Below are 25,280 nucleotides of genomic sequence, written 5' to 3'. Positions count from 1 at the left end.
TTTACTTTTTTATGGCATGTGCTTTTTCAGTATAAAAAAGAATCGCTTCTACTAATAAAAATAATAAGACAAGATGAGGATAGTGTTTGTACAGTTAGTCATATTAGGAAACTAATAAAAAAAATGTACATTCAGAGTTAATGCAAAATTGAATATCTCAGGAGGAAGCCATTTTGTCAGCCACGGCCGCTTGGGAGTGAAGTTGGATTTAGGGGCATTTAGAGTATGGTACATTTTCCTTTTTCCACCCAAGGGTTGCTTTTCATCAGCTCTGGATTCAGAAATGGGTCTTCTGGAATGCTGTCTTCTATCCACTTCATCAACCTACAGAGAAGAGGGGAGAGGCGGGATGGTTAAACGGCTCTGGGCGTTTCTCATTGTCTTATTCTGGCTGAAGTGGAGCTAGAACTGTTTCTTTTCATTGTTATGCAGTAATGATACTTAGCGTTTCCATGGCGTCGCCCAGCCGGCCCGGCCCGTCAGGTAGGTAAAATAATAGTATCCTCAAAAGACAAGGGGGCCAAGCAATTGCCCACAGCTACACAGAGTCAGGAGTGCGATTGTGAAGAGAACCCAGCAGTCCCACTAAACCCTCAACGCCCAGACTCTGAGTTTCCCAATGCTGTGGGGTTGCTGCCGTTGGAGTGAGCTACATCGGCTGCAGGGCACAGCATTGTCCAGAGTGGTGACGAAGCCCGATGGGCTGGTCTGTGGTGTGGGGAGCAGGAAACTTAGCAGAGGAGCAGTGGCTCTTGCATTTATTTGGTTCTTTAATTTTGTCCGTCCCTTGCACCGTGTCTCAGCAGGCCGCCTTTGGGATGGCTGAGTGGGTGAGCTGCCCCCAGGCCTCCTGGCACCGTGTTCAGCTACACTTGCCACTCGCTCTCCTTTCTTCTCTCCAGTCTTCTCACTTCTCTCACTTTTTGGTGTATTTTCCCTTTCACGTGTCTTGCTGACTACTCCCCCTCCCTCTCCTTATTTCCCCCCCCCCCCCCACTTACCCAAAGGGTGTAGACGGTTGGAGGCAGAGCACAGAGAAGTGTGGGATGGCAGGTCGCCATCACTAGCTTCCTATTGTCTAATCTCTAACAAGGCAGGTAAGCTGGAGGAAGGATAGTCCTGTGGATAGGGGGTAGGTCTGGGGCTTATGCCTAGTTCGTCCACAGAGTTCCTGTGTCACTTTGGCCCAGGCCCTCACAGGTATTTGAACACCTAACTCCCATTAATTTCAATGCATCTGATGCAGTTGGGATGGCAGGGGCAGAGGCAGATAGGTCAGTGGTTTGAGCATTGGCCTGCTAAACCCAGGGTTGTGAGTTCAATCCTTGAGGGGGCCACTTAGGAATCTGGGGCAAAATCAGTAACTTAGTCCTGCTAGTAAAGGCAGGGGCTGGACTGACTCAATGACCTTTCAGGGTCCCTTCCAGTTCTATGGTAGGTATGCCTCCATATATTCATATTTATTTATTACTTCTGCTATCTAGATAGGTCTTGGATTGGATTCTTAGAGCTCCCAGGGCTTAAAAGAACAGTGCACGACTCCTTTCTCATGAGAATTTGCACAACAACACTACAAAGATTTAGAACTTAACGAAGTCATTAAGTCATATGAATTTTTCCAGAAGCCAGGGAAGGTGCCTAGAATGGAATAGGTCCTGCTGCGTGCGCTATGGAGTTGTCCCCAATGCAATCAGTTTGCACCCGAAGGTGCAGATTTTCAGAGGTAGATGCAAGTTCAGTGGCAGCTCCCTTCACGCCCCCTCCCTTGCACCAGCAGACGCCTGCCTTTACACAAGTGTTGCCGAGCGACTCTGTTGTACGTGCACTTATCCAGGCTGTGGGTGCGGAGAGAGGAAGTGATGTTTCTAGGTGCACCTCCAGCCTGGCTCCGCAGGGAGCGCTATCTTCAGGCCCGCTGGGCGGTGCATGGCCACCATTAAATATGGACTAAAGCAGGAACTCTGCAAGCTACTACCACCTCAAGAGCAGGTCACCGAAGGGGAAGCGTCCTTTGCTTTCTAATCCAGGGGGAAAGAACTGAGAAACAGCTGATCCAACCCAAACATGTCTAAAACTGAGCTAAATTAAAGTTAGGTGCAGACATGTGTTAACCGAGCGTTACCCTTATCCTGGGCAAATCTTTCCTGCTGGCCTGGAACCCCAGTGCTTAGGCTTCCTGGAAGATTGGACACACAACCCACTTCTCTCTATGTATTGGTGCTTAGATCCTATGACGATAATGAGTGCTGGAGAAAACTGGCCATCCTGAATGCTTTTGGCTCTGCCGTCCTCCCTTGATATCGGTGGTGCTGCTGGTGGGGCAGAGCCAGTTGTGTAGCTAAGGTTAGGAATTTACGCCTAGATTCTCTGAGGTAATTAAGTACTTAACTGCAATTGATTTCAAAGGTCCTAAGTATTGTGGAAGATCTGGGCCCAAGTATTCTTGATGCCGATTTATTTCTGGCAAAGGGCGATGGAGTCGAGACCCTAGAATCTGCCGTCCTATTCAGGGCCAGCAGCAGGGCCCACTTCCCATAGGGCCTGCCACTGCACCTCACTCGTTCCAACCACTAGGCCTTGGTCTGAGACCCACCACCTTGTTCCATGTGGGCTACTGAACGGCCGCCAGAAGGGGCCAGGGAAAGCATTGACTCACTCAGGTATTGTTTTAGAAGACATTTCCCTCTTGTAAGCCAGTTGGTATTTCAGGCTGTCTACTTCCTTCTTCCACTGTGGAAGGTCCCATTCATCCATGGTGGCAGGTCTTAGCGAACGTCCTTCTTAATGGGGAAGCAACCTGGGCTGAAAAACAAAGGCAAATTTGCGCTCGTTAACACTCCCAAAGCCCATTCCTCCTCAGGTGCGTTTATTGTAGCTTGTTCCCTCCCGCTCTGGCCCTTCCTGGCTGAACACGTCCGTGCTGGACGGCCCTTGGAAATGAGCTTTCCTACAGGCCTCTCTAGTCACTGGAAAAGACCCTGCCCTGGTGTTCACAGATCAAGTGGCTTGTCGAGAACACGTCAAGGCTTTCAGTGCAACCCGCCCCTTTGCCCGGGGCCTGTTGGGTGCAATGGGCGTGACGGTTACCCGGTAACGGTGGCTCCACACGTAGCCCTGCCATAAGAGTTCAAACAAAATGAACTCACAACCTGGGGCTTAGGATCTGCTGATGCAGAATCCCCCCTTCGGCATATTCACTGTGTGTGCGCCACAGACTCGGGCTGTCGTCACCACTGGGGGTTGCAGATGGTCAGCGAGGTCATGCCAGGAAGCTGAGCTTGGGCTACCTTTCATCGTGGTCCCTGGCACTGACCCTCCCCCCCCACCAAAATCTGCTCCTGCCATAGCCCTTAGATGTCCTTCCAGACCTTTACCAGGGGCTCATTGTTTGCAGCTCCTTCACCGCCACCCAGCCCCACCTCTCTAAACATGGGAGAAGGCCTTCGTAGCCCAGAGTCACACCAGCGTTCGACAGCTGTTGCCCTTCGCTCTTCTTTCTGTGATGCAACTATGGGTCCCTCCCATGCATCAAGGGTTCCTGCCATGGCTGCTGCTCAGTGTGAGGCTACCGCTAAGGAACTAGGTCGGGCTCGTGTGTTCATTTGGAAGTAATTCTCCCCTGCGTTGTTTCCCCCTCCCCTCTGCAATTTGCATAGTGCATCATACGGCATTATCATTTGACTAACAAATCCTTTTGAGTGCGGCATGGGGTGGGGGAGCTGGCAGCTGTTCCTGACCGATGGAAATGAAGGATTTAGCCTTGATGTAAATATCTGCCTTTGAGGAGTGGTGTAACAGTGGACTAAGCTCCAAAGTGGGTCGGACACATGGTACTACTTGCTAACCACAGCCCCTTTGTTCCGAATCCTGCCTTCCCTGTGTGAAACCAGGCCCGGATCCTGCGGACTGAGAATCTCCTGGCATTGTGTGTCTCATGGTCAGAGATGATCCAAGTGTACTTGTCTCAGACATTAGGACAACACTTACAAGTGGCATGTGACTATAAGCAGCCTGGGGTTCAGATGGGGGAAGGCAAAGGGCTCATGAAGAGAGAGGCAACGAGTGACTTCCAGGGGAGACAAACCAAACACAATTCTTACTGAATGAGCCTGGGGAAGATTTCCTTTTGGACACCTGCAAGAGACCCACCAATGTTCTGATTTGGGCAAGTCGCTAGTGCCACATATGCAGATACCCGCTAAGTCTGGATATGAGAGGGAAGACAAATTTTGTGTGAGGGGCTTTCAGACAGCTGGGGAGAGGCCCTGGGTCAGAGGAAAGAAGGCTGGCTCAATCTCCGAGCTAAGATTGAGATTCCCTTGGCATAGGGCTAATCTGCCAGTGGACGCAGAGGAGGTCCAACCACCGGAGCCAGCATAAGCCATTCTAACAGCTGGCTGTTGGCAAACACAGCTGAGCACAGCTTCCTGTTGTCTAATCTCGAACAAGGCAGGTAACTGGAGGAAGGATAGTGCCTTGGATAGGGGGTAGGCCTGGGGCTTACGCCTAGTTCTTCCACAGAGTTCCTGTCTCACTGTGGCCCAGGCCCTCAGAGGTATTTGAACACCTCTCCCCCATTAATTTCAATGGGAGTGGGGGCTCTTAAATACCTTCCAGGATCTGGGCCCTTGTCTCTCAGGGGGCTGATTCCAACATGGAGGTGGAACCCATCGAGTTTGTTGCTATAAAACGTCGCGGGTTAGTTAGGTTGCTGTCTGCCTCACCTAGCGTTCTCCTGCTGCATCACAAGCCCCTCAGGCTCTTTTGAAGCCCCAAAGGGAAAAAAGCATTGCTTTCCTGCAGCGCATGCAAGGGATCGTTCAGAGATTCCTCCTGGATCTAATAGGACTTTAAGGGCCAGATTCTGGTACTCTTAGCCTGAGTCATACATTACAAATAGCCTCGCTGAAGTCAGTGGGACTTCTGATGGAGTAAGGTGCTATTCAGCACAAGGCAAGATATCCGAATCTGGCCTACAGTGCAAACACTGGGCCAGACCCTCAGCTGCTGTCAGTCAGGCAAGCAACATTGACTTCAGTAGAGCTGCCGTCATTTACATCAGCTGCGGATCTGGCCCATTAGTAGCACAATGAACAGAATGATCCGGTTTGTCCCATTTTACTAAGCAGGGAGGCCCTTGGTGTGAAAGCTCTGAACCCCATCTCACAAGTCTGCCGCGGTGACATTTATATTAAATTGGGCACAGATTGAAAGGGGCTGGCATCATGGCTCTGCGAACATCCCTCACACCCTGTCCTCCCAACGTGCTTCAGGCCTGACCTGCGGGCTCCCCCCACTAGGTCTCACAGTGGGGTTCAGCAGGCCTACGACAGTCGGTCCTTGATTTCTCTACCAGCGTGGGAGTGCCAGTTGTCACGGTGATGGTTTGGTGATGTAATATGGAGGGCTGTCCACTAGGCACTGCACTGAAACCAACTTATTGCACACAGGTGGGCTTGGCAGAATTTGATTCTTGTTTTGTGATGATTTTGATGGATAATATAAATTTTTATTTTTAGATTTTTAGCTATTTAAATCTTCACCATTGAGGGAAATTCTGGGAAGGTCAGACAAGGGCTGGGGAGGGGCAGACAATTGTTTCATGACAGTGGATGCTAAGATTCCAAAAATTAAAGCTTTAACTGTTGAAACACAAATGCCCAACATCGCATGTCAAAATATACAAAGTAAATATCCTAAACATCAAACTCGAATACTTTCTCTCAAACAGCATTTTTCCTACCTCGCCTTTGGGTACATTTCCATCCTCATAGATGGACATATGTATAGTTTTTTGTGTGTGTGTATGTGTGAAATTGATGTTTATCGATATTTACTGATAAAAATCGAATCCTTCCAAGCCAATACCAAACAGCCACCAGAGGAGAACAACTTTGTCTAACACCAGCCCAGCCTGCGTCTTAGCCGGTGCACTAAAGGTGAAAAGTGCTTTACAAATACCAATTTCCTGAGTCATCTTGTTCACGCTCTTTCCCCCCACCCCCCAGCTCCTTCCAAGTCCAGTTCCCATTTCTCCGTCCACCTCGAAATTAAAGGTTCCAGGAGCTGCTGGGGAATCCAGACTCCGGGATACCTGTAGAGGTACAATTTCTGGGGACTGAAGCCCGGCCTCCCTGTTCACAGGTGCAATCTGTGCCTGCAGCAATGAACGCGCAGGCACCAAATGGGATATTTGCCCTTCTCCCTGCATTGGGTAGAGGTGCAAACACCCAGAGCTGTTCCTGCAATTCAATTCCAACTAAAACGTTGCAGGTACAAAGTGCGCCGGCCTGGGAAGACGCTGCCCTTCTCACAATCCAGCCCTTATTGTAAAAGTGTCTCTCCGCTGCCCACCTGCTATTGCATGTGTCTCCGCATCACAATAGCAGCCCCACACCTACCTTTGCACAGGTCCTAGTCCGCCAAAGTCAGAGCTAAGCAGTGGCATAAATAACACGACAGCTTCTCAGTTTATAGTGTGGGCTAGCAGGTTTTGTGCTTTGCATCCGCTGCCAGCAGCATTAGCATTCAAATAAGTAACCGGGAGAACCAGGTCAGCTTTGATTGCGATTTAGATTCTCTGCTGCCCTTAGGTGGAGTGTGGCACGTAACCACTTGGGCACTCTAAACGCAGCGTGTTTGATGGCCGGGGAATACATGATCTGGGCTAAAAGGTTGTCAGAAGGGGGAGCAGGTGGGACGCAGTCCCTGAGTAAAGAGACCAAGACAAATTTTGCCTTCACTAAGAAGTCATTGACCCTTGCACCACAGTGGGGGAGAAGGGTGGAGATCAGGCCCACTGCCAGGCAGCCAATGTTACTCCGGTTTTACACGGCTGTAAGAGAGATCGGAGTCGGGGCTGTGGTTTGGGGTCGAGCTGCACTGAGGGTTCACTGCGGGCTGTTGCAGTTGGGTTCATGGGTTTGAGGGGCCTGGCAGGATTGTCCCCCACTGAGCAGCACAGTGATGTGTCTCAGGGCGATCCCTGCCACCCGAACAGCCAGCGCTGGTCAGGTTTCCAACAGTTACTGCCCCTTGCCAGCTAACACCACTAGACACGTGCTTAACGGGGGGCAGTGATAGTCTGGAGAGGCTGAGAAGAGAATGGGAAGGACTGCGGAGAGGAAGAGAATTTAAAGGAGAGAGCGGGAGGGAAACAATCACAGAACATAGAAAGGGGGGGGAAGGAAGAAATACCAGAGCCGAAAGCCAAAGGAAATGTACAGTGCAATGTCTCATACTGCAGCTGGCACCTCTAGCTCTTTGCAAAGAGGAGGAAGGAAGTATTATCGTCCCTATTTCACAGCGGGGGAAACTGAGGCACGGAGCATGGACATGGCCTAAGGTTACACAGCAAGGCCATAACAGAGTCCAGGTGAGCCCCTGGAAGTCCTGGCACCGAATACCACAATAAGTCCATGATAAGCAAAGTTGTTTCACGTCTGAGGAAGGGGCCAGAAGACCCAACCACCTGACCTAGATGCTGACTTTCCTTTGGGCCAAGCCCCTCTGGCTAACACCGCAGCTCCAATGGCTGGTTGTCCCCAGTGGTCCCTGCTGCACTTTGCTGTCAAACCGAGCTGCACTGGTCAATGGCGGGGGGCAGGGTGGTACCCAGCCAGTTCGAGCTACCCTCGTCCCGGTGTGTCCCTCCGGGCAGCCTCCAGCCGTGCGTGGAAAGCAGCATGTAATGTCATGTAAAGAACCCATTCGTGCTGCTAGAGCAGGGGGGCACTTGGGCAGCAAAGCCTCCGCCGCCAGTTCCAATAATCCATTCGGGGGGTCGCAGAGCTCACCCCCGGGCTAAGCGTCAGTGCGCCAGAGCACATTGGGATACAGGCACCTTAAAGGGGAGCGAGCCGCCGGCCTGCGAGAGGGCAGCGGGCAGGAGGGACTTCATCAGAGCCGGGTTTTGGAGGTGGTCAGACCCATCAGCTCCATTCTGCTCCTCCCCTACCCCGAGGCAGCCCTGGTGCTCAGTCATATTTGTCCATCTGCCTCTGGTCTGCTTCGAAACCCAGCCGCTTGTAGGTGGCACTTGCCCCCAAAGACCTAAAGCAACCCGGCGCAGAGGCCGCCTCCCTTGTCACACTGTTCAGCCCACCCCCTGCATTCTCTAGGGGGGCAGCCACTGCCTTGGGGGGGGGTCGTCAGTCTTAGCGGGGCTGCATGGACGCAGCAGCACGAGGTGTGCGCTCACCCCGACCCACACACTCACTTTCTCCCCACGTCTAGCCGCCAGCTGACCCGGACCCCTCAACGCCACACACGCTCGCCCTGTACAGCCAGACGGCGAGGGCTGTTTTGGCCCTAGGGTGACCAGATGTCCCAATTTGATAGGGACAGTCCTGATATTTGGGGCTTTTTCTTATATAGGTGCCAATTACCCCCCACCCCCGGTCCTGATTTTTCACACTTGCTATCTGGTCACCCTATTTGGCCCCGAGCCTGACTTCCCTGCTGATGCGCCAGACCAGGTGGGTGAGGTCACTGCTTGTCTTGGACCAACTTCTGTGGGCGAGCAAGACCAGCGTCCGGGCGAACCCAGAGCCGATCCCGTTCATCTACCGTGACAGTAAACGCCAATGGTCCCCTCAAAAACATCCACCCGCCGCCGGGATCCCAACAGAGCATCCCCGAGAGGCCGCGCATGGCTAACTTTAACCCCCCCCCCGACCCCCAACAGAGCTTCTCCGGCTGAGCGGTGCGAAGGCCCCCGCTTTTAAAACAAATGGCAACGCAGCGTGCCCGAGACTGAGCCGCTAGCCCCAGACAGCAGCTGCAAAGGGCCGCTGGTGCGGGGCGATTCCCATCTCCCTGGACTGTTCAACAAGCCGCAGCCGCGAGCTCCCCTCCGGGGCAGGCGAGCCGGCGATGCGTGTCTCTGCTGTTGTTACAGAGAGATGCAGGCAAATCAATAGCAAGGCATACAAGGCGGCTTTGATTTCATCTCTCACCCCGCTTCCCCTGGAGGGAGCGTGGGGGGGAAATAATTCACCCCCCATCTCCCCTCCCCTGCCAAAGCATTTGTGGTGCCGCTTTTCAAAGAAACACATCAAATCAGCCACCTACCTTGTCCGAAAATGTGTAACCGGGAGGGGGAGAAGTACAGGTCCCTCCTAAAGGATGCGTCCTCCGCTGTTGGGCGCGCCGCAGTGGCCCTTTCCCAGCCTGGATCCAGCTAAAGCGCTCTTCCCTGTTAACAATCTCAAATCCTCCGTGTAATCTATTAATGGACAGCCAGGCCAGCTGCCTCAGCCACAGCGCCGAGCGGGATAATGAGACCGTCTTTCCCCCACCCCACCCCGGAGGATTTGGCTGGCTAACGCTTTGGTACCGAGCTAAGCCGAACGCGAGCGAGCCTGTGTCCCTGGCGCCCGTGCCGATCACGCCAATGCCCTCTGGGCGGGATAACGGGGGCTGCTGCTGATGCTGATGGCTCATTAGTTCTTGACCAGGCTTTTCTCCACTGACAGTAACAGCTAATGTTTGGCTACCATAGTTACCTTTGCCTAAAGACTGGTGCCTTAATTGTGTCCCTAAGGGAGCCGGGGACCCAGGAGCTGCTGGCTAGAATAACACGGTGCAATCCAGGCGTGACTGTATCACTCAGACACAGCGATCATCCCTCAGGCTTTGCTGGGTACGTTGCACAAGATGTCCTGGTTAGTATTTGCTGCGTTATTAAACCAAAAAAAAAATCTAGTCCCACGGCCGGCTTTTCCACGGTGCCCTTCACGCAACTGGTGCAAGAGCGGGCGTGCTGGTTCAGCACCAGGTAGGGTGACCAGACAGCAAATGTGAAAAGTCGAGACAGGGGGTGTGTGGGGGGGGTAATAGGCTTCTAGATAAGAAAAAGCCTCAAATATCGGGACTGTCCCTATAAAATCGGGACATCTGGTCACCCTAGCACCAGGGCCAGGCTTATTGCTGGCACCTGCGTGGAGCCGAGCGGGGCCGCCGCGCCAGCAGACTGAAACGGCCTGTTTGAAACGTGTTAAAATGAGACGCGGAGCAGTCACAGAAATGATGGCGGATTACACATTTTTTAAACACGTCAACCCCTCCGAAAAGCCAGGTAGCTAAACGGCTAAGAATTGAAAGAACTAACACGGCCACTGTTTTAATTACCGTGAAACAAAAACGGAAATAATCCCACCCACCTAAATGGAGCAGAGCGGTCATGTAAGAAGTGTGGAAGGCTGGGATGGATGCTCTAGGCCAGGGGTGGCCAACCTGAGCCTGAGAAGGAGCCGGAATTTACCAATGTACATTACCAAAGAACCACAGTAATACGTCAGCAGCCCCCCATCAGCTCCCCACGCTCCTGCTCCCAGCACCTCCCGCCCACTGCTCAGCGGTTTTGTGGCATGCAGGAGGCTCTGGGGGTGAGGGGGAGGAGTGAGGGCACGGCCGGCTCAGGGGACGGGGTGGAGTGGAGGCAGGGCCTGTGGCAGATCCAGGGGTTGAGCAGTGAGCACTCCCCGGGACATTGGAAAGTTGGCGCCTGTAGCTCCGGCCCCGGAGTCGGTGCCTAGACAAGGAGCCGCATATTAACTTCTGAAGGGCCGCATGTGTCTGCGGAGCCACTGGTTGGCCACCCCTGCACGATGGTCTAGAATAGACGCCTGGGATTCGAGACTTCTGGGTTCGATGCTGCGTGCTGGAAGAGAGGACGGGCTAGTAGCTAGAACTAGGGCGTCTTTAACCCAGAGCAAGTCACTTCCCCTCGTCAGGTTCCCAGCTGTAAAACAGGGCTATTTACCAACCTTCCAGGGGTGTTACAAGTCTTAATTCGCTCAGGGGTTGGTTGGTTTGTTTACATGCTTGGAGCTTTTCGGGTGTAAGTTGCAGTAGAACCGATAATATTAATGGCGTTGAAAGCCTGGGCTAAAAGCTGCTACACAAGGGCCCCGTATCCTATTACACTAGTTTCCGTCTTTCGCTCCCTTACCTTGCTATGATGATAGCCTCATTTCTAAAGACACCAGCTGAGCTCACGGGTGTATTTTTGGTTAGACTCGGTAGCGCTTTCCCAGTTACTGTCTGGTCCATCCCACCACTGTGATCAGTAACCAGGCCCAGGCAGTGAGCAAGCCAGCGTCTAGGAGCATATTAGTGCGTTCAGTAGCATGCAGTTAGCACATCTCTGCTGCATTAGACTCGCAAATTGCATTCAGCTGCAACACAACAGTGGTCATGAACCAAGCACAAAATACATCCCGGCACGTACACAGTCAGTACCCTACTTCTAGCACATCGTACATACGGTAAGTGTATGCTTATGGTGAATTACCCCTTGTCTCAGCGGTTTGTATTATAGGCCAGCCTGACAGCTACTGCTTAGTAGTAAGGTTGCCTGATACCACACCGTGTTTTCAGTTACTTATAACGGTGCCAAATTTTAGCTGTTTGGGCGGAAATGTTGCCATGCTGGCCGGGCGGCTGCCTCAGGCTGAATTGTTTTGCCAAAGTTCAGCCCAAATGGTCCAGCTGTTTCCAAGATGGAGGCGAGTGAAAAAACACATTGTTTTGCCTCTGTTAAAAAAAAAAATCCTTTGAAAAGCTCTAGTGCACCGTGCTGTGGCACAAGGACAAGTTACTTGTAACTTACCAGCGCTTTGCAGCTAAACACAGAAGATTCTGTCCAGGGCTCAGCAGGACTTTCCCGGCCTTTGCAGCACTGGGAGGCTGTGGGCCAAGCCAAGGTTGGGCACCAAAGCTGAGAGCAGGGCCTGTGTCGCTGATGTGCACTGTGCTTCCCTCCGCTGACGCCCAGCGTGTTCAGGAGAAAGCTGCCTGATTGGAACGCAGAGCCAGCCAGCGGGGGCGATGGGGCGGAGTTCGATTGGAACAAGGAGCCTGGGGTGGGCTGCAGGGGGAGACTGGGCATTTGCGGTGGGGGGCAGGGGAGAAGTGGCGATTGGGCAAGGAGACTGGCGATTGGGAATTGGGTGGACAAGGAGTCATAGATTTTTTTAAGGTTGGGGGGGGCACTAGATCAGTCAGTCTGAGTTCAAAGGTGACTGGGACTCGCTTGGCAAAGAGCCTGGGACAAAGAACCGTGTTGGGGGGGGGGGGCTGAGCGGGGGGAGGAGAGCCAGATTGGCTGAGGAGCTGGGAGGGGGAGAGCTTGGCTATTGCCGATGCAGTGGCGGCAGGCATAACACTTGCCCTGCCCAACCCCTTTGCAGTGAACCAAAATGTGCACTACCCCAGCTGGGCAAGCCATGACTGAGGCCTGTTCTAGCATTATACTGCTCGATGGTATGGGCCATCCTTTGCTCCCAGTGCTCCACAGTTACATTTTCGTTGAGAACCAGTCGCACTGGGCACTGGATTGGGTGTCAGGACACCTGGGTTCCATGCTGGGTGACCTTAGGCAAGGCCCTTCTGGCTCAGTGTTTCTGTTTCCCCTTTGTCCGGCCTGGCTCTTGCTACGTGTTTGCCCAGCATGTCCCACAACAGAGTCCCCATCTTGGCAGTGCTGGAATGTGGCTGGTGTTTTGCTCGTTGTCGCCTGTGAGCGGTTGCCGGCTGTCACACTTTCACATGCTCCTGTCTCTGGCCTCTTCTTTAACCGCCCTCTCTTCAACCTGGCCACTAGGTGGCGTTATCAAGCTGTTGTGTCTTTGCGCAGCGACGCCGCCACATGGCCACCGCTGGGTTCCAGTTTTACCAGCCCTGCACAAAGCTGCATAGGTGCCCGAGCGACACCGCTGCTTCGTTAGGGTCTGGGGGTGTCTGCAATGGAAGGTGGGGAGACCCACTCGGAAGCTCCCAAACTATTTAACGGGATACCACCCACTTCCTAGACACTACATTAGCCCTCTATTGCCATGTTGGCTAAGGTGCTAGATCAGTCACATCACAGCGCTCACAACATTTGGCACTAAGGTGCCCCCTTTCCCCCCACTTTTGCCGGGCATGTGGGGAAAGCTGAGAAGCGATGCCAAGGACAATGGGCCATGGAGACAGCACTAGTTCAGGTGATCCCCCCGTTCAGTGCCGCGCCATGTAGGCAGGAGAGTGGGGTGCTACAGGCCTTCTGCGGGTGCCTGTGCCGGAGTGAAGCACAGCCAGCGCACCAGACTGGCACCTTTCACGAGCAACGCGTCTGCACAAACCCATGAAAAAGCGGCACTAAAATTTGTATCAGGGGGTAGCCGTGTTAGTCTGTATCTACAAAAACAACAAGGAGGCTGGTGGCACCTTAAAGACTAACAGATTTATTTGGGCATAAGTTTCATGGGTTAAAAACCTCCCTTCTTCAGATGCATCACCAGACTCCTTGTTGTTTTTGTAGATACAGACTAACACGGCTACCCCCTGATACGTGATACCATGCAAGGCACTAAAATTAGTAAGGGCTCAATGCAGAGAGGTAAAGGAAGGCAAGACGTTAACCCATGGGCTGCTATTTCAACAGAGAGTGCGTGTAAGAGAGGGAAGCTACACACACATGCTGGTAATGTGAGTCAGCATGCATAGGGACAGGACAGAGAGAGAGAGAGAGAGTGTGTGTGTGTGTGTGTGTGCACACTATTAATGGCTCTTGACCGTTCTCCAGCAGCCCGTGCTTTCTCGTCAAGGGCAATACATTTCCCGCTCCAAATCAATATGGGCGCCAGGGTAGTTGCTGTTGGCAGGTACTATACGTCTGTTATTGACAAAGTCCTTTGCGGGCTCCGTCCGCTGCATGTCAAATCAAAAGAACTTTGGGTGAGTTCCTGGGGAGTCGCTGCCCATTCGACCAATGCAGGCTCAGCTGATGGGAACCAAAGTCTGCCTACAGACTGCAGTACGAGCTGTGTTTTTATAGGCAGCAAAACCGTGGCTCAGCTCTCAGAAAAACCAGGCTACACGCCTTAGACTGGTTCAGTTTGGCGTTGCTGGTCAATGCACACAACGAAAGGGGAGCAGAGAGGGGCTAGCAAGCCTGCCGCTGTAAGAACTAAAGCCAGCAGTCCCGCCAGAAAGTGTCACTCTACTTGAATTATATTGGCCTGGCAAGTCAGGCTTGTGCTACTGCTGGGAGGACTGGGGCTTCTCAGGTGTGGGCTGGCTGGAAAAGATGGGGGTTTCTTGCTCCATCATGGGGCTCAGGCTGTGTTATCACCCTGCCTCTCACTACCCACACAATGCTCACTGTGCTGTTTTCTCTGGCCTAACAGTGACACCTCCTGCGGAAATCTCTGCATAAGGTTCTCAGTCTGGTTGCTGCTCAGCGTCCCGAACTTAATTCCCAAGAACATTTTCGCTGGAAATCCTGACTTTTTTTTAATTGATGTTCAAAATTTCCACATAAAGTTTAAGCGAAATGATGACGTTCAGAAACAGCTGGCCCGTGCCTCACTTGGGCCGTTCTTTTCATGACAACAGCGGGGAAGGCCCCACATGCGCGATCTTCGCTGGGGCGGAGATGGAGTCCAAAAGGGACAATATCGGGCCAATCTGTGCTGCCCATTGGATGCTCCTTCCCGGCCATAGCATCTGTCTCTTTGGGCACCATGTCCCCTGTTAAAAGTATTCCAGGGACTTGAAAAATACTAAAGGACTTGTATGCTGAATAAGGGAGTAATTCACCAGCGAGCAGGGAAGGAGAATTCCACTGCAGTCCAGGGACAATAGCCAATCCACCACCCATGCTCTTCTAGACCAATCAATTTATCAATATCACAGCACTAGGGCAAACTCTCATTGGCTAATCGTGACCTGGAGGGCATGACACTGCTGTTAGCAGCTTAACCCTTTCCTAAGCATCACAAATATCATGCCTAAGCTCTTGACAGTTGGTTTCAGCTTTTTAACATCTATTCCATTTTATAAGGCCATCAGGGCTTGCCCACACTGGTTACAGGACCATCTTCTAGGCACCCCCTCCTCTGCTAGTCCCAAGTCCTTTCTTGCTCTCGTTTTGATGAGGCACTTTTTTTTCCTGAGAGCCAGCCTGGAGCTCCAGTGCTTCTGACGGGGGTGCAATGTTGGGGGGAGAGGGCAAGGGGCCCAGGCTCGCCTGGCCAGCTCTGAGGGAAGACCCAGAAGCCTGCATCAGCTCTCCTGGCCATGCCTGACATGGCAGCCCTGCAGCCGGGGACCCACTGCCCACTCAGGAGGTTACAGACAGGAGCTCGGGGCTGGGGAAATGTTGGGGCTCCCCTTCCCAGCCTGCAGCACTGGCAGGGGCTTCCCCATATGCAGGGCATGCAGGTGCCCCAGCCTGTTACCGTCTGTGCGAGAGGCCGGCTCGTGCTGCTGTCTCAGGCATGGCTGGGATGGGAGGTGGCAGCTGCCACGTCTCCGCTCAGAGCCAGCCAAGGGAGGTGGACTAGGCTCCTCACTTCATTACACCTCCATCCCCCCATGAGCAGTACCGTAGGCCCTTTCCCTTGTCACAGGCCTGGAGGGAGGATAGGGACCCCTGCTTCTCTGCTTTTGCTGCCCACGAGTAAGTCAACCCAGCCTAGTGGCCGCAGGGGGCACCAACGGAGGAGCTCCAGCACCTCTTTCTTTGGGGCACCAGCATCGGGCTGCTGCTACCCATCGCCTCGCCTCTGAGCACCCCTAGTGGAAGCCAAAGTCTCTGGCACGTTCTTTGTAGCCAACCCGGCACCTCCGGTGCTTTGCCCTTTCCAGGGTAAAACCGCTCCGGGAGCAGGGGTGAGTTTCTTTCTTTAGTTAGTTGGTTGATTTGTTTATTTTGGGGGGGGGGCCTCACTAGACCTACATAATTAAGCAATGCTTTCTCTTAACGAGAGTGGATTCATCTCCATTGTGACACCAACACTGGGCTTTTCTTTCCGACTCTAAAGCCATGATGTCGGGCTCCTAGTTAGCAGTCTGTTGGGGTTCCTCCCTCTCTACGGTGCGCTGCGTTTTCTAAACAACACCACATGTCGCTTAAAGAGGTCAGCGAGACGGGATTCAGAAATACCAGCTTACTGATCCGCTGACATCAATCATAAGCTCCTCGTGCCACCTCTCCGAACAGTTATGGGCCGGGATTGGGGGTTTAAGGACAAAATGACGCTGAACGTGGGTTATTGGATTTTCTTGGCTTTTCAGACATCTGACTGTAGTGACAGCGAAACAGGGCTACGCGCATCTGCCGCAGAGCCCAGAAAGCGCCCTTAGAGAAGAGCTTTGTTATAGATGACGTCATTCGCGTTGGACTTGCCTGGGGCGCTGGCTCTGTTTAACCTCGCACTTAGGAGCAACTGGGAATCAAGGGTGCTGCAGCATCTCCTCCGACAGGTTTCCCAGCAAGTTCAATGGGGGGGAGGGGTGCGGGGGCTGACAGCGTGGGATGTTCAGCTTTTCTGGGTAGCTTTTCCAGAGACGCAGCAGGGGCCACCGGACAGGAACTCAGGAGTCATGGGCCCTGTGCCCAGCTCTGACCCAGGCCTGTTAGCTGACTTTGGGGCAAGTCACTTCACGGCTTTGCTCCTCTGTTTCTCCCGTCTGTAAAATGAAGCTAATGCTGCCGCCCGCCTCTGCAAAACACGTTGAGCTGGATGGCTGAAAACGGCCATGCGGCAGTTGAGCATTAATACATCACAGCAGCCGTTGCATTGTACCTTGAATCAAGAGGGGATAGCTCAGTGGTTTGAGCATTGGCCTGCTAAACCCAGGGTTATGAGTTCAATCCTTGAGGGGGCCACTTAGGGATCTGGGACAAAATCAGTATTTGGTCCTGCTAAGGAAGGCAGGGGGCTGGACTTGATAACCTTTCAAGGTCTCCTTCTAGCTCTAGGAGATAGGACATCTCCATTAATTTAATTTATTTATAAGACTGGTACGCAGTGAAACTTCAGCTTCCCATCAGACTGAACAGCCCTCCCTTGGGGTACTTCGGAGGAGCATCCGTCCCTTTCTTTAGAATCATGCACAATGGCCACACATCTGTTGGCCTGGCCCTAGCACACGGATCTGACCACCTGCTCACATTGAAATATCAGCCGGGCCAAATTCTTCAGCTGGTGAAAAAAGTCAGTTTTACAGAGGACTGTCCCCAGCTGGGGTGGGCGTCACCCCAGCAAACGCTTCTGGGCCAGGTCTGGCAGATTGCAGGCCCAGCTTTATAGATTAGGGAATTATGAACTCCTGAAATTTTGCGATATTAATGATTGTCGGCCATCTGTCCATCTGGCAGCCAGCAACGAGCTGCTGGTTAGTTGCTTAGTCCAATTTATTACAAATGATTTTTGTGGCAGGCAGCTGGAAGAAAGAGACTGGTGTGTGCCCCAGTTCATTGAGAGAGTGTTTAACTAACAACACAATAACTGACAGGAAATGTATAGGGTTACAGTGCTGCCCCCAGAGCCTCCCTGTGATTACAGCCCTTCTGGGCGAGGTGCTGTACCGAATGAGGCAGGCCCGTCCCTGAAAAGCTCACAGCCTAACTAGAGAAGGCAGAGAGAAATGAGAGATTATCATTTTACACTGGGGGAACTGAGGACCAGACTGAGTGACTTGCCCACAGTTGTTGGGCCCAGGTATTTCCCTGGCAGAGCTGGGAAATGACCCAGCTCACTTGAATCCCAGCCCAATGCCTTCATCCAGCCTTCACTCACTGTCCAATTTTAAAGCTTCGATTTTGACGTTCCCATGCAGTCCAGAGTCAGATTCCCTTCTCCATCCCATCTTCTGAACCCAGCCTTGATAACCAGCCAGGTAAGGAACTATCCTCACACTGCACCTGTGGAGGACAGCAGCTCCTGCAGACTGTCACAACTGCACCTGTCCAGTGCTTGAATTTGTTCATGCATTAGCCCAGTGAATGGCAGCATGCAATATGAATATGATGTTCCTTCTACTGGAGAGTTGGGCTCGCTTAACCACGAGTTTGGAGGTGAATACATGTACACTTCAATCTAGATATTGCCGATGTGTTTAGCGACTTATTACCTAGATGCCATCTCAACACCAGCTACCTGCCTGGAATTTTCATGTCACGTGCTGCAGTAACGCATTGGAGCTACTTAGAACTTTCCAGCCGATGGGCAATTCTTCCACCGAAGCCATGATGGGGGCTGCAACCAGGCTCTTGCCTGAAAACTACAGAGTCCTCTGACATTTTGCTCCCTCTGGAAAATAGTAAGTGAACTCCACAATGCAGGACCTGTGAAAAGCGTTGCATCCAGTGGAAACCAAATGCGCTACCACTGCACTTACATGCCTATTCGATAGCCACCAAAACACACCCAACCAAAGACAGAACAAGCTCATTACACTGCAGCCCTTGGAAGTACTGAAATATGGAGCTTCTGGAAGACTACATCTATTATGCTCCAACCCATTTACTGCTCTAGCCGCTGATCTACTCACCGTCCTTAATGCCTCATGCAGCATGATGGAGGTATTTTTGTTGGGGCTTTGATCTAATGTCAGATCTGACCCTTCTCTCAGTGAAGTCCCTGGTGTTTTTGCCATTAGCATCGGTGGCTGCAGGATCAGGGCTGTAAACTGTAAGGGCCAAATTTCCAAAGCCCTCCAATGTTTGGAGCCTAGAGACGCAGGCAGGGACATAGGTGCATGCTGTAGGACACCGATCACATTGTCATTCACCGACTTCTGTCTTATTTTGCAATCTCACCACTCTGTTTGGGGGACATGGTGGGGCAGGGAATATCTTTTACTGGGGACTGAGTTGGTTGCATGCGGGCTGCTGGCCTCAGCGTTCTCTGTCTTTGTAAATCCTCTCCTACACTCACTGAGCCAGAGAACCTTGAGGCCAGCAAGGTGAAGTGGCCTGTTCACGACACAGCATGCCATGTGAGGACAATGGCATTGCAGCAGAAATGAGCCCACCCAGCTCCCCACAAAAACCCACAGAGCAAGCACAGCCTCATTAGGTCACCCAAAACATTGATGGTGCCCTCAGAACAGGCGGCTAATTATGGATCTCTTTTGCATGGTGTTTTAGCTAATTTAGCTTTCTGGTGCATGCTCAGAAGGGATAATCTCATTTAGCAGGTTAATTAGTGTCCTCTGTAGAAATAGTTTATCAGTGACTGTCCTATCGTGCTCAGCAGAGACAGTTTAAAGATATAGTATTGAAGGTCTGGACTGCAGGAAAAGCCAAAGAGACTTTCAGTGTTGACCGTATATGGCACCACATCTTGCTCTTATTTTGACTGGGTAGTTGACTGCCCATTGAAAGTCTTAGAGTATGAACATACACAGATTTCCGAAGTTGGCAAGGGGGGGGGGGGTAGATACCTAATCTATATTCGAGTGAATAGGAATGTGGTGGCCAGAAGCAGGTTGCTTTGCAAATCTCAGCCGTAATCTCAAAACCGAACGTTTCAAAAGTTGCTTTACTAGTAATGAATAGCTGTATAGCAGCAGGGCTGAAAGGTCCGGTTGGGGCTTAGGCCCCCATTGTGTCAGGTGCTGTACATACACACACAAACCCTGCCCCGAAAGCGCCTGCTCTAATTAGAAACACAAAGCAAAGAGTGAAAGTAACAAACAATAAGTGGGGCTGGGGAAGTGAGGATGAGGGCAATGGGAATAAAAAACATGATTACATTTCCCCCCACGCTCGCAATCAGACTGTAGCACTCACTGTCACAGGAAATAATTGAGATTAAAAATTTAGCAGGATTCCAAGAGGGACTGGACATTTAGCTGGATAAAAGGCTTATCCAGCACTACAATAGTTACTACTACAATTCTGGGGGGGAAGGGATATGCCACCTTGTGTTTCACGTTTAAGCTAATCTCTAATATTAGGGTTTAGATGAGATCTTCATAGGGGGCAAATTAGCCCAAGTCTGCCTATTGCAGGGTTTATTGCACCCACCTATGAAGCATCTGATGCGGGCCCCTGTCCGAGACAGGATACTGGACTAGCCGGACTCAGTGTTCGCTAGTCTGGCAATATCTGTTCCTAACTAGATTGTTCTGACATTTCTGTATCAGTTGATAACCTCATCCTCCAGGATGCAATCTAGAATTAAAATATACAAGTGGATAATTTAGGAGCCGTAGAATATCAGGGACCATTGATCATGCAAGATTAGCAGCAAGGACTGGTGAAATCATTTACCTACTGGGTCTAAAATGAGCTGGAAATAAGCAGCCACAAACGCTATGTGAAAAACGTGGTATAAAATATATGGCAGGTGGCAAATCTTTTAGCCTTCCCCCTTCGAAAGGCCCACAGAGCACCTGCCATGCTGCCACTGACGTAGGAGTCCAACTCCTGGTAACCAACATCTCCACTCTCCTCAAGCCAAGGTCATAGAGTGCCAGGATTAGATATTATTTTATTAGCAACCTTAACTCAGGTCCTGAAGCCTCACAATGACTCTACTTTAAAGACAAGTATCTTCCTTTTTAATCTCTCTTTGCAAACTGGCTTGATGCTGCTAAGAAGTCAGGCGCAACATCAAGTGACAAAGGGAAGCTGTTGAGCAAGAGTGAGCCGTCCATTGCTACAGAAGTCAACAAGAGTTGAGACTATTCAGTCTTACAGGATCAGGCCCAGGTTGTAACTGACCTGAGGGATGGACGCAGCAGCTCTTCTCTTGCACAGACTAGATTGTTTTTGGAGAAGGAGAAGTGACACAGAGTGTTCGTATCTTACGTTCCAACTATGGACAAGACCCGATTTCAACCCTGGGATAGCTACAGCTGTGCAAACCCTTAAGATAGGCAGACAAAGCCATAATTTCAACCGCCCCATTCCAAGCAGTGGTAAACATTCATGTTGGAAATGGGGCTTGGCATAGCTGTGCTTGTAGTTTGCAGGTGGTTACACCAAGGCTTAGAATTGGGGCTAATTCCAAGTGAAGACAAAGCTTTAACCTCCTAGCACCCATTTGCCAAGCTGCAAAAGGGATAGAATAGAGGTCATACGGTCCAGGGGCCAAGGCATGTGTCTTCTATACCTGCCTTTGACACTGATCTGCTGTAACATCCTGGGAGGATGACTTCCTCCTCTGTGCTTTAGTTCCCTACACCCAGCTCCTGTGTGTGTCTTGTAATATCTTTAGGGCAGGGACTGAGTTTTACTAAACCTGCCATACAGCACTTAGCCCAACAGGGGCTCTGCTCCTGGGAAAAAGAATGCCTGGCTCTTAATACAGTGCTGCTCAGGGACAGATCTCAAAGTGCTTTGTCAAAGGTGGTCAGTAGCATTGTCCCCCCTTTACAGATGCAAATAATACCTCATTCAGTGGGGCTATGAGGATCAATTGATGCTTGTAAAGTGCTCAAAGATCCTTGGTTGAAAGGTGCTGTCTAAATACAAATCAGTATTATCCAAAAATAATTTTGTTTCTTTCACACTCCAGCTCCTACCCCCAACATCAAACAGCATCAACCCCTGTTAGTAGTTTTTAGGATATACACTATAGTAGGCAAACATTGTTCCCCATCTTCAGAAATTTAAAGACAGCAGTTACTGTGGCTAATCACAATCTCCTGTTAGGTTAGGAACAGTGTATTTTGATCCTTTGACCATACTTTTGTTCCCACATTATCTCCCCTCCTGGACACCAAGAGTAGCTGGAAATAACCTTAAATCTGATTTGATTGAGGTCAAGAAGGTATCCCCTAAGGTTGTCTTTAAGGCTGTCTTCTCATGACCTTTCTAATTCTTTGGAACAGCGCACAGCTCATTTCTCTGCTGAAGGCATCATGTGTCAGTAGTTCTCTGTCTGAATTAGAATTTAAAATTAAAATTACAATTAGCTTTTAATCTAGCTCTAGATGACTTAACTAAGAACAGGCTTCTTCTGCATACCTCAAAAAAAGCCAAGCTGAGGTTTCTTGAACCTGATGCAGGAATCTTCCATAATTGGTAATGAAACCTGTCCCATGTAGTATTAAGATAGGAGTAGCTGAATCTTCAGAAATGTTTTGTTCTTCAACTCAAACGTCCATTGACTCTTCCTCATACAGGCCTGTATTTAGGGCAGAAGATTTCACAGCATCACATACATAGGTGATCTTAGGAGACAACCCTGCTGAACTTTTGATCTTAAGGTTTTATTTACAGCAAAATATAAGTTGAGTTGCCCCCAAAGAGTGATGGGATATATGCTAAAGGCTGCTAATGGTCACTGAACCTGCTTGACAATGGAGTAGTGAATAATCCCTATCAGGGAGTAGGGACGGATGTTCAGATTGTAGAGTTTACTATTCATTCTTCTGTCAGGCCCTGCACAGGTCAAATTTAAGCTCTGATTGCAAAACCTAGGGAACGTTACTTAGAATTGACAGGCAGGCCAGATATCTTGAGAAGAGCAAAGACAAGTGGGGTGAAGCAATATCTTTTCCTGGACCAACTTCTGTTGGGGAGAGAGACAAGCTTTCGAGCTCTCATAGAGCTTGGCAACAGGTTTGAAAACTTACTCAGGCGATCCCAGCTAAATACAAGGTGAAAGATTGTTTAGCATAAATCGTTAACACATTTCAAGGGACCAGTCAAGGTGAAGTGGCCGGTTAACACTGCATAATTCCTAAATATTTACATCTAAGGAAGATTACCCCCACCATACTGGATGTGGAGAAAGAATTTATTATTATTACACATTTCTAAAGCTCCCATGCCCTTAGTACCAGTAATACTACTTTCTACTTAGACAGTGCTTTCCATCAGAGGATCAGTTCAATTTTACTCAAATTCAATGAGTTTATCCTTACTGGCCAGGTAGAGTATGGAAGTAGTATCCTGTTACTGATGAAGAGACGGAGGCAACAGGTGGTTTGTGTGACCTGCCCACGGTCACACAGGAGTTGTGAGGCAAAGGCAGGAATGGAACCCTGGTTTCTGACACTCAGTTTTGTGCTACAGTCACAAGACCATCCTTCAGCCTTGTCACAGACTAGCCCTTTTGTTAGTCAGTGATTCAGAAGGCCACGGCAATGGAATTATGAAACATGGTTCTTGAATTGCCAAGGTTACCTGACCCCACCACCATCTCCAGATGCAAATAAGTGGAGCCACTTCCTTGAATCTCTATATTAGAGCTGAGCTCATTTTCGGATGAAATTTGACTTCGCATGCAGACACATTTGCATTTTTTGGGCAGTACTGGCTGTATAGTGGTGTCTGTTAAAGGAACACTCCAGTTTAGATAACTAGGAAATTTGGATCAGAGAAATACTAGCAAAAAAACTCAACCGTTTTTGATCATATAGAACTTTTTACATCCAACATGAAACTCTGCTTATCTTGATTACACATGCATTAAACCCGATTGATCTTCAGCCTGACATCCCACATTGACCACCGGACTTAAGCCTTGAGGTTATGTTGATGCTAGTCTCACAGGAAGGCTGGGAAGAGGTTTTCAACTTCTGTTGATTATCCAAATTTGGATAAACAGCTATAAAGAAATATTGGTCTTCAGAGAAAGCCTGTTCTTTATACACATCAGATTATACCATTATCTATAGCATGATCCTCTCGGTAGAATTTGGCTAATCATCACAATTCATTAACATTCAAGAGGAGATAAATAATGAATAGGCATGTCACTTACTCATTCAAATTCAAGGATTTCCCTAGTTCTCCTTTTGGTGATTTATTCAGTTCCAATGCGTCTCAGGAAACGCACACATCCTTGAGCCATCCTCCCCCTCGAACACTATTTTCTTCTGCAGACTGCCAGTGGAATTGCACCCACAGCATTATTTTATTTCGTTTGAGATGCAGAGCGGGATTGCTTGGTTTCAGGGGTTTTAAGAGTGCAAAAGGCACCAACCAGAGGCTATGGGGGGTGGTGGGATAGCAGTGCAGAAGGCAGCCAGAAGGGTACTGTTGTGGTCAAAGACACCCACGCAATGATTTTAGTTCAAAGACTCAAGCCTGAGGCCAGTTTATTGACATACATACCAGTGCACTGGGGTGCAGTCCGAAGACTGACACCCCGAGGGCCGCTCGCAGGCGGCCTTTTATTTCATTAAACCGCAAGCAAAGTACAAACACCACGTCATGAGTTAAGAAATTAGCGTTGGGGTCAGTCCCTCCCCAAACCGCGAGTTAAGAAATTAGGGTCGGGGTCAGTTCCCCCCCCCCCCCGGTACCTTCCTCATTTTTCTGAGAATTGGATGTTTATTTGGGTAGAGGGGTGCTTGGTGGTTTTCCCCAGGGGTGGTACTTGGCACCAGTTTGGGTACATTTCTCAAGACACATGTTATTTTCTGGGGTCTTTTGGTTAAAGATTGGGGGCGGGGGAGGGGGTTCCCTGGGACGCCTAAAGAGGATCTATGATTGGCTATTTTTTGCAGATAGCTGGAATCACGGAGTGGGTCACAGATCACCCAAAGGAGAAGCTGCAGGAGTTAAGAAATTGCATTTAGCTCAAGTTACCTATTGCTTCACACAAGCGGTTATTACATTTCATTAGTGCTGCTGCTGGGGCTTTTCTTCTATTCTTTCCCTCCTTGCCCCCCCCCCCCCCTTCCTCTGGTCATGACCCTTGACCGAGTTTGGCAGGGAATTGTGCAGTCTAGTCTAGTTCAGGCCCTGGCCTGTACTGCTTTGTGTAAGGGTAGTTAGCATAACAGATCTCTGTTGCAGGGTTTATTTTGGGGCCTTCAGATTCACAGCTCTGGCTATGAAAAAGAAGGCCCCCCTGCTCTATTTCCCCACAGTACTGACTGGAGTGATGGGTAAATCCCCCTATGTTACCACAAGCAAAGGCCCTCCCTCTGCTCAAGGACTCTTTCAGTGGTGAATGGCCCAGTGGTCTTACATTTCAGGGGAATTCAGTTTGAGGAAGTTAGGGTAGTGGGATTTGACAGGGAAGTGAGGGAAGTACTTCTGAGCCTCATTTAGAAAAAAAAAAATCTATAGTTTTGCATTTCTGATGTCAGGATATGAGTCTCACTGCAGGGGTGAACAGGGAGTTAAGTAGTCAAATGCGAAGGCTACGCTTCTCTCTGTTCTTTCCCAACATATGACGCCATCCCAAATTCCTCTAGAAAGGAACCAATGTATCACAGGCTGAAATAAGCGTATTTTTAATAGATACGTCTATTTGATGAGTTGGGAAAGTGTGAAATGAGAAAGGACTTGGCGAGGTGTGATGACCCACCCCCCGGACACTGACTTTAGTTTACAGCCGAAGTGATGGGTTTTGTGAGTTGTAAGAATATAGACTTTATGAGACTTTATGAGACTGGCAGTCTATGCTGCAGGTCAGGACCCATGTGCATTTGGGGGAGGGGAAACTTGAATAGCCTCTGCTTCTAATAAGTGAATAGGCATCAATTGCAAATTAAGTAAACTTGGAAGGATTAGATTACCACCAGTAAACATC

The 25,280-nt window shown here is 50.3% G+C and overlaps 1 protein-coding gene across 2 annotated transcripts; it reads right to left on the bottom strand.

The window, feature by feature from the left end:
* Positions 1 to 82: 82 nt before the first annotated feature.
* Positions 83 to 9,543, bottom strand: GNG13 (G protein subunit gamma 13). Of its 2 annotated transcripts, none has more exons than XM_054041606.1 (3): positions 9,073 to 9,543; positions 2,657 to 2,802; positions 83 to 324 (listed from the first exon to the last, which is right to left on the bottom strand). In XM_054041606.1, exons 2-3 carry the CDS (start codon positions 2,752 to 2,754, stop codon positions 219 to 221), a joined length of 204 nt encoding a protein of 67 aa, XP_053897581.1. In that variant the 5' UTR covers positions 2,755 to 2,802; positions 9,073 to 9,543; the 3' UTR covers positions 83 to 218. The 2 variants fall into 2 exon arrangements, with proteins under 2 accessions (XP_053897581.1, XP_053897582.1); XM_054041607.1 differs by lacking the exon at positions 9,073 to 9,543 and adding an exon at positions 6,402 to 6,571.
* Positions 9,544 to 25,280: the final 15,737 nt, after the last annotated feature.

This window comes from Malaclemys terrapin, chromosome 10 (genome assembly GCF_027887155.1).
Source record: "Malaclemys terrapin pileata isolate rMalTer1 chromosome 10, rMalTer1.hap1, whole genome shotgun sequence".
Taxonomy (NCBI): domain Eukaryota; kingdom Metazoa; phylum Chordata; order Testudines; family Emydidae; genus Malaclemys; species Malaclemys terrapin.
Note: the sequence above shows the minus strand (reverse complement) of the source record. Positions and strands in the feature narration are given on the sequence as shown.

Coding starts and splice junctions, on each gene's coding strand:
- GNG13 (XM_054041606.1), bottom strand. CDS start 2,754: ATGGATGAATGGGACCTTCCACAGTGGAAGAAGGAAGTAGACAGCCTG. Junction 325..2,656: donor TCTTCTAAAACAATACCTGA/GTGAGTCAATGC, acceptor TCTTCTCTGTAG/GTTGATGAAGTGGATAGAAG.